General features: G+C 44.4%; 1 protein-coding gene across 1 annotated transcript in view; it reads left to right on the top strand.

Annotated features, from left to right (window-relative positions):
* Positions 1-13,547, top strand: part of PIEZO2 (piezo type mechanosensitive ion channel component 2) — a 474,200-nt gene that overhangs the window by 346,627 nt on the left and 114,026 nt on the right. Inside the window, 1 exon segment of the mRNA XM_078785142.1 lies at positions 4,070-4,168. Coding sequence (XP_078641268.1) covers positions 4,070-4,168 — 99 coding nt within the window.

Here is a 13,547-nt window from a genome sequence, read left to right as displayed (position 1 = left end):
TATTCAAGGCCTATCCCGGAGGTATTTTGAAAACTCGATGGTGCTCATGGTTGTCTTTGTTGTGAAATGCACTACCCAGCAGAGAAAACCTATAGGAATGAAGGAATGAATGAATGAATGAATGATCGTTTTAAGGCCATTTTCCCCGCTAGAGCGGGGGTTAGCCTTGCGTAACACCTCACCACCACATAATTCAAAATACCTCACCACCACGTTATTAAAAACACTTCACAACCACAGAAACAAAAGTTTGAGGAAGTCGTTAAGTGACAACACAGACACTGTCCAGATGTGTAGATATATACAGACTTGGCATTTAATATGGAATTTTTTTTTGTGGGGTGAACTTACTTTTCAAGATGTCATAGAACCAAAAGTTCATTGGAATTATGTTGAAATTATTCTAGATTTTGTTAATGTGACCTTTAAAAGAAACAAAAACCACATTTGACATTTCGAAACAAATAAATTGATCCTTGAAAGTGATGTAAACTGATATCGAACTCAATTCATGGACAGTACTGTGTTAAACCTCTGTACGTTTTCCAGATGTATCTCTTTATTTTGCACATTAGCCAAATTTTTTTTTAACAAAAACAAAAGTTAAATTACGACTGGGATTATGGACAGTAAAATTACAGTTCAGTACTTCGTGTAACCCCCACGAGCATTCTGGAGAGCACGTGAGCACGTACATGTTGAGGCATGCTGTTCACGAGATTTGCCAAGGTTTGGACAGGAATCGCTTGCCATGCAGTGACAATAGCCTGCTGCAATTCACGCACAGAGGTCGGCTGCTGGTACAAGTGGTCGATTTGACGCGTTAATTCTGCCCACCAGTTCTCTATCGGATTCATATCCGGGGACATGGCAGGCCACTCCATATGCTCTACACCACGGTCAGCAAGAAAGTGTTGGATCATGCGAGCACGATGAGGTCGTGCATTGTCATCTTGGAAGACAAAGTTTCCTCGAAAGGCTGCACGAGCAAATGGAAGCAATGTTTCTTCCAGAATGGCCCTGTACTTGAACTGGTTCAGGTTTCCATTCAGAACAACCAGGTCAGTTTTGCCCCCTGCATGAAAAGCAGCCCAAACGGTCACCCCACCACCTCCAGCTTGGACTTTTGGCACTATACAATCTTCGTTGTAGGCTTCATGCACTTGTCTGCGCACTCGGACGTGGCCATCTTGATGATAGACCAGAAATCTAGACTCGTCACTGAAGATCACGTGATTCCAGTGTCCTGGCTGCCATTGACGGTGCTCTCTGGCCCACTGCAATCGGCGCTGGCGGTGTTGTCTGGTCAGGCATGGCTTTCTCAGGGGATGCCTGGTACAATAGCCTGCTTGAACCAGTCGTTGGTTGACTAGCCTTCTGGATACAGGCACATTTGTCAGTTGCTGCCATTCAGCCCTAAGCCGATTAGCTGACTTGGTACGGCCATCGCGGACTAACCGGTGCAGCTGGCGATCATCCCTCCTTGTGGTTCTGCCGGGACGTCCTGGCCTCGGTATTGGAGTAGGGACACCCCTCTGAGCATTTAGTTTCAGGATCTTTGATATATATGTATATATATACATAATATATATATATATATAATATTATATATATATATATATATATATATATATATATATATATATATATATATATATATATATATATATATATATATATATATATATACATACATACATACATACACGCACACACACACACACACACACACACACACACACACACACACACACACACACATACACTACATGATCAAAAGTATGTGGACACATTCGGCTATTTCTGCCACACCCATTGTTGACAGATATGTATAATCAAGCACACAGCCATGCAATCTCCATAGACAAACATTGGCAGTAGAATGGGCCATACTGAGAAGCTCAGTGACTTTCTATGTGGCACCGTCATAGGATGCCACCTTTCCAACACGTCAGTTAGTCAAATTTCTGGCCTGCTAGAGCTGCCCCGGTCAACTGTAAGTGCTGTTATTGTGAAGTGGAAACGTCTAGGAGCAACAACAGCTCAGCCGCGAAGTGGTCGACCTCACAAACTCACAGAACGGGTCAGCCGAGTGCTGAAGCACGTAGTGCGTAAAGATCGTATGTCCTTGGTTGCAACACTAACTACTGAGTTCCAAACAGCCTCTGGAAGCAACGTCAGCACAACAACTGTTCGTTGGGAGCTTCATGAAATGGGTTTCTATGGCCGAGCAGCCGCACACAAGCCTAAGATCACCATGCGCAATGCCAGGCGTCGGCTGGAAAGATGAAAGCTCGCCGCCATTGGACTCTGGATCAGTGGAAATGCATTCTCTGGAGTGATCAATCACGCTTCACCACCTGGCAGTCCGACGGACAAATCTGGGTTTGGCGGATGCCGGGAAAACGCTACCTGCCCGAATGCAAAGTGCAAATGTGAGCAAATAAGCAAGTGCAGACCTGGTCTCAGGCGACGTTTCACCCGCTTCACAGCAGACTTCCTCAGGCCAATAGATGTGATATATATGTTAACCCTGCTTGATTGATGTCCGTACCTGCTGCCCCACTGTTAACATTCATTGCCCTCCCCCCCCCCCTCCCTCCCAACCCCAATCCTGGTGAATTTTAGTCGATAAAGTGATCGATTTAATTTACTTGGTATTGATATAATTCAGTGTTGAAAGGCCAAATGCCTTCCTTTTATGTCACAGTTATTTGTGTGCATCCTTGTTTAACTTTAACCCAAACAGAATATGAGAAAACGCGTTGCATGAACAGGATGAATCATTATGAGGTACATAATGAAAAGAGGTGGAAAAGTTATCAGATTATACCGAGATTATTCTGACTTTATAACCGAGATGAGATATTTGGTGAAATATTACAGGTAAAGGTGTAAACTGAAAAAGATGTGGTTATTTTGATGTAAAGGTTGCATGAAGAGATGAGGTAAAACCTAGTAGATGATGTGAATGGTGAGGTTACTAGGAAGAGGGTGATGTGAAATCGAGAAAGGGATAATTCAGTGGCTGAAAATATTTGTTTTCAAATCTCATGTTCCTCCTCTAATTGAGAACGCTCGAGCAACTGTCCTAAAGGAAGGAGCTTGTCTCGTTTGGCTCGGACAAATTGTCCAGGGAGATGATCACCCGACTGTTTTGATGTCCTCAAGGGACCACATTTAGGTCACAGAGACTAACTCGATAAGCTGGGCCTTCTGTTTGTTGTTGATCACCTTTTGAATCGGTGACTCGTGTAAATGAACATGTTTCATCCCTCCATGTGTAAATGAGCATGCACGTATTGATGTCTAACAGTCCAAGGCACGTGATGCCTCACCTCACCCCTCACCTTTTTAATGATTCATCCGCACCCTTTTGATGCTTGAGTTGTTATTGAGCTCAACTTGTTGATTTCTCTGGATGCACCTTTCTTCACCTCGCCTGGATAACCTGTTCATTATCCCATCGCCTTGTAAGTCCTCATTCGGTAGGTCAATATGGTTACCTTTGATCCTTCTAACCTCATTTCAAAGGAATTTAACAAATATCAAACATACGTTTTCCCCCCCTTTTCTCATGGCGATTCTTTCTGCAACATTTAGGCCTTACCATCATTGACCTCCTTCCGCCATTTATTTGATCTTCACATTGATTTACCGAATTGAATCTTTCACACTTTGTATACACAACCTTTCCTCAGCCTGTATTGCCTCACCTTTCATTAATCTGCTGTGTATCTCTCACAACACCTCATACCACCTCACTTCACCTTGCCTTGCATCACACTATCTCACCTCACCTCACCACACATCACCTGCCTAACCCTGCCTCACCCTCCCCTCAGTGTGCCTTCAGTGACCTTCACGGCCTGACTGCATCTCTTCTACTGCTCTGCAAACCTCGTGACCCCATCAGCGATCTCTAGCCTCTTACCTCACTGCCTTGCCTTGCCTTACCTCACAACCATTTCTTTGTCCCTCACCTTCCCCCATCATTGCACCCGGTGTTTGCGCAATGCAACCAGGCTGGTAACTCATACTAATGCCCTGGTTTGTGTCCTGTCCCCAGCATGCCTTGGGAAAGGTCATTTCCTCAATGCTAGCCTTGCCAAAGCATATCTTAAAGCTACCACAGCGAGTTCTTGGCTGGGTAGTGAGAGGCATTAAGGTACTGCCTTGTTCATCCATCCACATTTCCATCCATCCTTTCATCCATGAGATCATCCATGAGATCATGAGTCCATCCATTGATTTCCATCTCACGCTGCGCTAATGATCGACGCGCATGCTAGTTGCTCTGTTTTCTCTTTTGCTCACTCTACTAACTTGACAAGGTCCCACTCCTCACATTTTCACTGCTTCTCTATTCATGCCTCACCTTTGACCTCCTAATAATTTATATTGCACTGCTGTTTCTTACACCTCACACCTAACCTGACATTATTTACATATCCAAGTTAATTAATCAAATACTTCTATTCCCCCTCCAGCCTTGGTTGAATTGTCAGGTGTAGGATGATATCCTTTTTGTGGGTTAAACCCAACGTTTTCAATGAGTACTATTACTTAGCCTCTGAGATGATGTTGCAAAAGCTAGGCTATACAGTGCCAAAGGCCCTGTCCTGGTTTCAGGACCTGATTCTCCACATCAATGACATGTGACCTTTGCTGCCTTTCCTGATCCCTGTACCTGAACCCTGTCCCCTCCAATTCCTTCCCAATTCCTTCCCAATGCATGGACTGGCAGCTCGCCGTAAGCTCACCTTTCCACCTGAATCCAGTGTTTTGATGCCTATGCTTCGGCACATCACACTCCTTTTCTGTGGCCTGATCAACCTGCATGCTTCTCCAACTGCACATGAAATCTCATCGTCAGTCCCTTCCTCTGTTTGTCTCTCTCATGCAGACGCCGCCATGTTGGCTGGCTTTGTTGTTTTCAATAACCATATCTGTGTTTGCTTGTGTTTCATTAGCTGTGGCTGTGTTGTGTGTTTGTGTTATGATACCAACAAATATGAGATAACTATCTTTGATCACCATCTTACTCTGACCGTGTTTTATGTTAAATATTCATCATTCCATGGCATTGTAAATCCATGCTGTGCCGGGCAGTCATTTGTAAATATCGCTAAAATCAGTCTCTTTACCTCCGCCACCGAAGGTGGACAGAGGTTATCTTTTCACCTCTGTCCGTCTTTTTGTCTGTCTCTCTCTCTCTGTTTATCTGTTACTTGCGAAATCGAATATTTGTAAGTATATTGGTTGGGCTGGTCTGTTATTCTGTCTGTCTCTCTGTTTGTCTATTTGTATGTCAATCGCCCACAGGTCACATTTTGTCTCTGATATTCACGATGTTTCACCACCTCAGAGAGTTGATCAAATTCAAGAAGTCTATTGATTTTGAGGTCAAAAGGTCAGCATAGGCCAAAGGTCAACAACTTAAGTCAAAATTCTAAAATCCTCAATTTTCATCCAATTGAATTGAAATTTAAAGAGGATTTGCATATCAGGACATTTAATTCAACCACCAACTGTTTTTGAGATTGTTATGAAATCAAGTTGAGACCTCGTTTCCCAGATATGAGGCTTTATTGAAATCTATCTCCACATACCCTATACGCACAGAACAAAGAATAATATCAGAACTACAGCAAAGATTCTACTAGCATTTCATTGTCCATAAGCAAGCTAATAATTCATTTCCTGTCATACCTTTCTCGAGCATCAGCTCACAAAAGACAGATACGAAACCAAAACTCCTCCTTTCCCCTACAACCAGTTATATCCCCTTCTCAAGGCTATTCCATTCAAATCCTCTTCTTCATATTTCATCACATTCACCCTCCATTAAAATACAAGCTAGCGAACAAACAAGTAAGCAACTCAACAGTAACAAAGCAAAGCTCTACCAACCAAAACGGGTTGGAGGTTGGCACAATCTTCCAGCACGAGTTTGATAGGTCCCTCAGTTCCAGGGTCCCCGGATTCAGAAAGAGAATCTTCCTCATCATTCTGCCCCTTTTGAGATCTCCCTGACTCTAACGGGATCTCCGTTACCTTGACATGATCAATCATTACTTTATCCCCGGTCGATCCTTGCTGCGACTTTGCTTTGACGGGTGAACCCGAGATTCCGTTTCTCTTGTGGTCAGCAACATGCTCGATTCCCTCGCCGCAATGCGCGAGATGGCGAACAGATACAGTAGTCTCACGTCCGTCCGGCAGCCTCACATGAGCATACTCTGGATTTGCCTCTAGAATTTCTACGCGATCCGCCAACGGCTCGTATTTACTTTGTCTGACCGCTCTTCTCAGAAGAGCCGGACCGGGCCTGGCCAACCAAGAGGGCAACCCTCGCCCACTAGCACTAAGTCGCTGAAAGTGAAACATTGGTTTGTGTGGAGTTTCATTCGTAGCGGTACACAATAACGACCGGATTGCTTGCAGTGCATCAGGCAGTACACGTTCCCACTGCTGCAAAGGTAAACCACGCGACTTCAAGCTCATAGACACGGCTCTCCAGATAATCCCATTATAACGTTCCACCAAGCCATTGCCTTGAGGATTGTACGCCGTGGTACGGCTAGTGGCGACACCTCGATCCTGGAGAAACGGTTTAATCTCTCGAGACATTTAAGCGCCTTTGGGCTTCTTGAAAAGCGCTATACAAAATAAATGAATTATTATTATTATTATTATTATAAAAGTTGTACCTCTGTAGGAGTGAATGAAAGCAGGATATCCGAACATTAAGAACAATTGCCACAAACATTCAATCACCGTTTCAGAAGTGATTGTCAGCGCATGGAAAACAAAAGGAAATTGGGAGTACTCGTCGACAACAGTAAGAATGTATCGGCGCCCCTCTGCTGCTGGCCACGGACCCTTGAAATCGATGTTCAAACGCTCCCATGGCCATCCGGCATGAATCAGCGTCCCCATAGATGGTTTATAAAAACTCGGTTTAACTTCGGCGCACACGGAGCATGTCTTGCAAAGACGCCGGACGTCCTATATAGAAAAAAGGCAAATTCCTGCTTCACACGAAATGAGCCAATTGAGGGTGACAGAACGAATCATGAATATCCTGTAAATTGCCGGTGGTCATTCCCGAGCAGACAGGTCGAGACAGAGCGTCAACAGCCAGATTATCTCGTCCTGGCCTGTAAATGATGCCGAAACTGAAGTCAGCTAATTCTACGCGCCAGCGAGCGATTTTCTCATTTTTAATCTTCTGTGTATGGCGTCCGTCATACATGAACGCAGCGGACTGCTGGTCCGTGATTAACTGGAAATGTTTCCCGAGAAGGAAATTGCGCCACCGTCTGACGGCTTACGCAATTGCGTAAGCTTCCTTCTCGATAGCGGAATGATGTTTTTCACTATCAGACAGTGTGTGAGAGAAAAATGTGACCGGCCTCCTAGCTTGATTGGGGGTAGCCACGATAGCACAGTCCAAGGCATCTGTCTCGATCATAAAAGGAATATCCTCGTTGATTGAGGTCACAACAGCATTAGCTATGTCTGTTTTCAATAGTTGAAAAGCGGCCTTAGTGGTCAGAGTTCAGTGGAAATATTTTGCATTCCACCAAAGGCCTTATTTTCTCTGAAAATCCTGGTATCCACTTGGGTTAATGCGCTAACAGTCCCAGTACTCTGCGCAAGGCCGCACGGTCAGTGGGAGGGGACATTTCAAGCAAAGGTTGTAGCTGAGCGGCGTCAGGTCGTATCTCCCCTCCGGTCATGGTATACCCCAAAAGATCCACTGTTTGGACGGAATAATTACACTTCTCTTCGTTGAAGGTCAGTCTGTATTTCTTCATGACATCCAAGAACTGCTGTAAATTTGAGTCATGTTCTATCTGATCGCGGCTACATACGGTGACATTATCAACATACACAAAAACATCTTTCAGTTGTTCCCTGGTTAAAATGTCATCCATCACCCATTGGAAACACGAACCCCAAGGGAATTGTATGAAACTGATACAACCTTTGACCAGATTCGAAAGCGGTGTAAGGTCGATCATTCTCCCTGATAGGTATCTGGTGGTACCCACTTTGGAGGTCCAAGGTGCTGAATACCCAGTAGGTAGATACTTCTCTGACCATGTCATCCATCTTGGGTAGTGAGTAGGCGTCAAGTTGGGTAAAGCAATTGATGGTCTGAGAATAGTCAATGACCATACTATTCTGGTGATTAGGGTTATTGACCACGTGCACTTGAGCCCTCCAGCGCGAGCTACTAGGCTCAATTATACCCTCGTTTAGAAGCCGCTTGGTCTCGTCGGCGATAAATTGTGCATCTGGGTGCAAATATTGCCTAGACTTCAAAGTTATAGGGTGACAATTAGGGGTTAGGCATGGGAACAGCAGGGGTGGTTCAATCGACATCTCCGTCAAGCTACTTACCGAGAAGACTTTAGAGGGTTGTGCACTATGGAAGCGCATCTCTAAATTCCAGTGCCTATTCAAAAAATCACGACCCAGAAGAACATCAGGGCACAGATTCGGCAATACCATCATTTTAACATCCGAGTACAGTATCTCATTAGCTACCAGGTTCACCACACAGAATCCTTTAGAGCTTTGCCATAGGGCCGCTGATGCCATGTACATGCGCTGAGTGGCCGGCACAGTGGACCAGCCGTGTCTGCGAACAAGATCCTTCTGACATAACTTTCACTTCTCCCAGTGTCGATCAAAGCATCTGCAGCTTTGCCATTAATCACCACAGGAATCATAGCCCACGCCAGGCCCTAAGGCGCAACCCCCAGAGCTGTCCTCGAGGCGCACGCGCCCACGAGCGTCGTTTGTCTGGTCTTAACTGATCGTCAGACTTTGGCAAAATGTCCTTTCTTCCCACAACTATTACACAGCGCATCTCTAGCAGGAAATAAGCTCCTAGGGTGTCTGCGATTCCTACAAAAGAAACATTTGCCAGTCATCGCAGCAGGGGTCGTGGCCGCCGTAGTAACCAAACCGCTCTCCTCGGCATCTGGATTCTCGTCGAGAAAATCCAGGCAAATGGCGTGCGACTGACAACTTGACCCTGCAGCTGACACCACGTCCGAGCGTTTCTCGGCGGTAGCAACGCTCGCTGTCAGATAAGGTCATCCATATGTCTCCAATCAGGTCTGAGCCAGCTGCAAAACTCGGGCCTCTTCATACACAGCCTGAAAGGTCATAGTCTTGGTCTCTAGCAGCCGTGGACGGATGGCCGGAGAAAGGAGACCAGTAATGAAAGCATCTCGCATTAGATCATTGAGGGCTGTCTGATCCAGCACTCCACCGTCCTTGCCGAGTTGTCATAACTCCTGCGTATACTGATAGGGCATTTTATGAGATATTTCACAAATCTGTTAACTAAATTGTTACCAAAAATTTTCTTCACCAATATGTTTGTAAAGGTGTGTAATAACATGTGTTAAAATGTTGAAGTTCAACTCCCGTGGGAAACCCAGAAAAAAAGCTGTTGAATTCGGGTACCGAAAAATTATTTTCGAGAATTTTTTTTTTTTTAATCGGCCCTTAAGTAACTTATGAGGGGTCAAATAAGGGTTTTTCATGATTCTGAGTTGATTGTTAACATTTATATTTTCACTTTTACATTTACACACAAAGTAGCTTTTATTTCACATACATATGTGAAGCATCTTGGTAACAATGCAGGACAGATGCCCATTGTGGTCTGCAAGTCGCTCGGTTCTGATAAAGACCTTGATCACATCTACCATGTGGTGGTACTCCACCCAGAGTGCAGGTGTTCTTCCTCCTTTTGCGAGTCGTTTGAAGGTTTCTTCAAACCTTTGCTCAAACACTGGCATTACTGGGTCTGAGTGTCTGGCTCCCATCTTCCCATCAGCCACCTTCTCCATGAAGGTCTTCATGTCACCATGCTCCTCCTCAGTGAAGGCAAGTTTCATGATGTGTTGATAGATGGCTGCCTCGATGAGGAGGTGAACACGGATTGCCTTGTCAAAACATCCTCCATCCATGATGTGGTTGGCTGTCGTACTTCCAGGATAGATCAACTGGATCACATCTAGTAGTCCAGAATCTTCCATGATGTTACCCATTGATCCAAGATAAGACTTCAGCAGGTGAAAACCACCCAACCTTGGAATGACGGGTAGATTTGCCTGCTTTATTATATTCACAGCCTTCAGCGAAATCGGAAGATCAAAGGTCACTATAGCGACCCCAGCGTGCCGTATGCACTCTTTCAGAGTGGTGAAGATGGTGTTGAGGTCATTAGGGTCTCCTTCAATAACTGGGAGGAACTCGATCTGTGTGCTCTGCTTTGCATCATTAGCATGGATTCTCTTCATCCAGCCATTCCAGTTGGAGTGTGGGAACTCAGGATCGTTGGCTTTGATCACCCACCCCGCTGCCCAGAGTGTGTCACCTGGAGTGAGGAGTGGCTGATCATGAGCCAGGGAGGAGGAAAGCTCAGCGAGGGGGAGAAACATGATCGCGTTCGTTCCTATCTGTTTCCTGTTCATAAATGGAATAATCTTTACTTCAGTTCCTCTAAGGATCTTAGCTTTGTCGAGTGCCTTCAACTTCACCCGGGGGAAAGCTGCTGTTGTCTGTGGATCTGGCAAAGGTGGTGCCGGAGTGGTGACTTCGATCCAACCCATTGAGTGAAAGGGAGTGTTTCCGTGAATAGAGACAATGTTTAAATCTATATTGTCTCCAACAAACTGAGTGACTGCATTGTTTGTTTCCCCAACCTCCATAAAGACCACCTGATCATTACTTGACAATTCACTTTCACTGGCTGGCACTTTGGCTGTCATCACTGATTGATCCTCAAGCGCAGCATCAACCGCAACCTCATCATTGATCTGTTCATCGGTTTCCTCCACAATGGTGTCAAGAGTGCCAGAAGTATCTGGAACATCATCTCCACTCCTACTATTAAGGAAGCAGTATTTGTAGTTTTGTGTCTCCGTGTAAGACTCAGTGTATCCCAGCCGGTGGAACTTGTTGAGCATCCATTTTGACCCAAATCTATGATCAAGTTGTATGGCAAGCCCCATTTGGTGTGGCAATACTCCAGACCGAGGTCGACAGGCCTTAATAAAATTCTGCCCCCAAACGGCAACTCTTTCGTCTGTATTGACAATCGGTCTCAAGAACATCTGAAGGCTTGCAGGAACATGTGTCAGCTGACTATCGATGTCAGTCATACTGTGTGTGGTGGGGTATGACTTTGGACCTAAATCAATCAAGGCAATATCATTGGATATGAACTTGAGTGCCGTCTTTATGATCTGAGTCTTCTCATCTCCATGGTCAAGATTAGCATGATGCCCTCGCAGAATATTGTCGGTGCCATCTTTGAGACAGAGTACATCTGCCCTTCTTTCCTGTGTTGTGAAATACAAGGTGTCTTCGTATTTCTCTAGAAGTTTTATCTTTAGCCAATGCTTTGAATAAGAAAGGCTCTTCTCTGGTAACTGATCAAACTCCTGCAGCTTTTCATGGACTTGGTCCATGTTCATTACCCCATGCTCTAATTCTGAGTCTAACCATTCGCAGAATTCAATAAAAACTGCCTCTCGCTCCTCATCAATACTCCTCTGTCCTCTCTTCCTTTTTCCTTCCTCATCAGTCTTGGACAAACTGTCACCTCTCGCAAACATAAGTTTGCATCGCAAATGGTACAGTGTTTCTTCTGCTACCAAGTCGTTGATCCCTTCCAGGCGTCCAGTGACTTCAGTGCCCCAGTCATCCCCGCGACTCCGTGCTGTCTTCAGCAAGCTTGCCTTCAGTGTATCTGCAGTCAAATTATCTGGCACTCTGTATTTCTTTCTAGCTTGTGCTGGATTATTTTTGTAGAGCTGGGCTGGTTGGTTGCAAAGAATGCATACATCCTTATACAGGAGGTCAACTGACTGTGATCTTCTAGAACTGCAGCCAGTTGATGAACTGAACTCACAAGTAGTGCGTCTTCTCTTCAACTTTGATGACTCTTTCTCTGCCTTTGATGCTTGAGCTGACTTCTTGGTGGTTGCAACAAAGTTGTTGTACAGATCATTTTTACACTTCTGGTGGTACCTCAGTTTTCCTTCCTTTTGAGCCTCCTTCATACGTTCCACAACAGTAACATTTTCGACAGTTTCTGCTTGTTTCAATAAAGTTGAGTATCCCTTTGGAGTTGCCTGTATGAGCCTTTCAGCTGGTGTATCCGAGCGTGCACAGATGAAGCAATTGAGCACAGGTGGAGTAACGTCTTCATCCATATTGCTAGACTCCATGTCCTGCAAAGTAGGAAATGAGATATATTTAGAAATTATTTTTCCACAAAGGAGTGTCTGTGGTGAAATATAAATGTTAACAATCAACTCAGAATCATGAAAAACCCTTATTTGACCCTTCATAAGTTACTTAAGGGCCGATTTAAAAAAATAAAAATTCTCGAAAATAATTTTTCGGTACCCGAATTCAACAGCTTTTTTCTGGGTTTCCCACGAGAGTTGACCTTCAACATTTTAACACGTGTTATTACACACCTTTACAAACATATTGGTGAAGAAATTTTTTGGTAACAATTTAGTTAACAGATTTTCATATGTTTCCCTTACTATGATCCAAACTCTCAGTAGCCTCTTGCCTGCATGTAGCGAGCAAATGTCGAGGGTAAATAGTGCTTCGTGGTTTTACATAGAGAGCTTGCAGGGCCGCTACAGAATCGGCGTAGGTTTCACATTGGGAGAAATAGTCATAGACATCGCTGGGCACGTTGCGTCTGAGAACCTCCATCTTCTGTTGGTCCGTGGCTTGGTCTGCGGCTTGGGGCAAGGCTCGCATGTAGAGCTCTAGGGACTTGAGTCAGTGGGTCCAGCGTCGGCCAGCATTGCTGGCATTGGGATCGCCTTCGAACCTCTCTGGTTTGAGAAACTTGTCCATGACACTCGAGTGGTGAGATGGATTTCAATAAATTGTTATGAATCAGGTCGAGACCTCATTTCCCAGATATGAGGCTTTATTGAAATCTATCTCCACATACCATATACGCACAGAACAAATAATAATATCAGAACTACAGCAAAGATTCTACTAGCATTTCATTGTCCATAAGCAAGCTAATAATTCATTCCCTGTCATACCTTACTCGATCATCCGCTCACAAAAGACTGATACGAAACCAAAACTCCTCCTTTCTCTGCAACCCATTATATCCCCTTCTTAAGGCTATTCCATTCGAATCCTCTTCTTCATATTTCATCACAGAGATCAACATAGGTCAAAAGGCCATCATAGGCCAAAGGTCAACAACATAGGCCAATTAGGCCATATTTCTAAAATTGTCAATTTTCTTTGGATTGACTTGAGATTTGAACAGGATTTGCATATTAGGTCACTGATTTCAACCACCAATTATTTTTGAGGTCAAAAGGTCAACATAGGCCAAAGTTCAACAACTTATGTGGGATTTCTAAAATCCTCAATTTTATCCGATTGATTTGAAATTTGAACAGGATTTGCATATCAGGTCACTGAATTCAACCATTAATTATTTTAGAAATCAAAAGGTC

Source organism: Myxine glutinosa, chromosome 9, assembly GCF_964187855.1.
Source record: "Myxine glutinosa chromosome 9, kmMyxGlut1.1, whole genome shotgun sequence".
Taxonomy (NCBI): Eukaryota; Metazoa; Chordata; class Myxini; order Myxiniformes; family Myxinidae; genus Myxine; species Myxine glutinosa.
The sequence above is the reverse complement of the archived record's forward strand: the minus strand, read 5'-3'. Positions and strand labels throughout refer to the sequence as shown.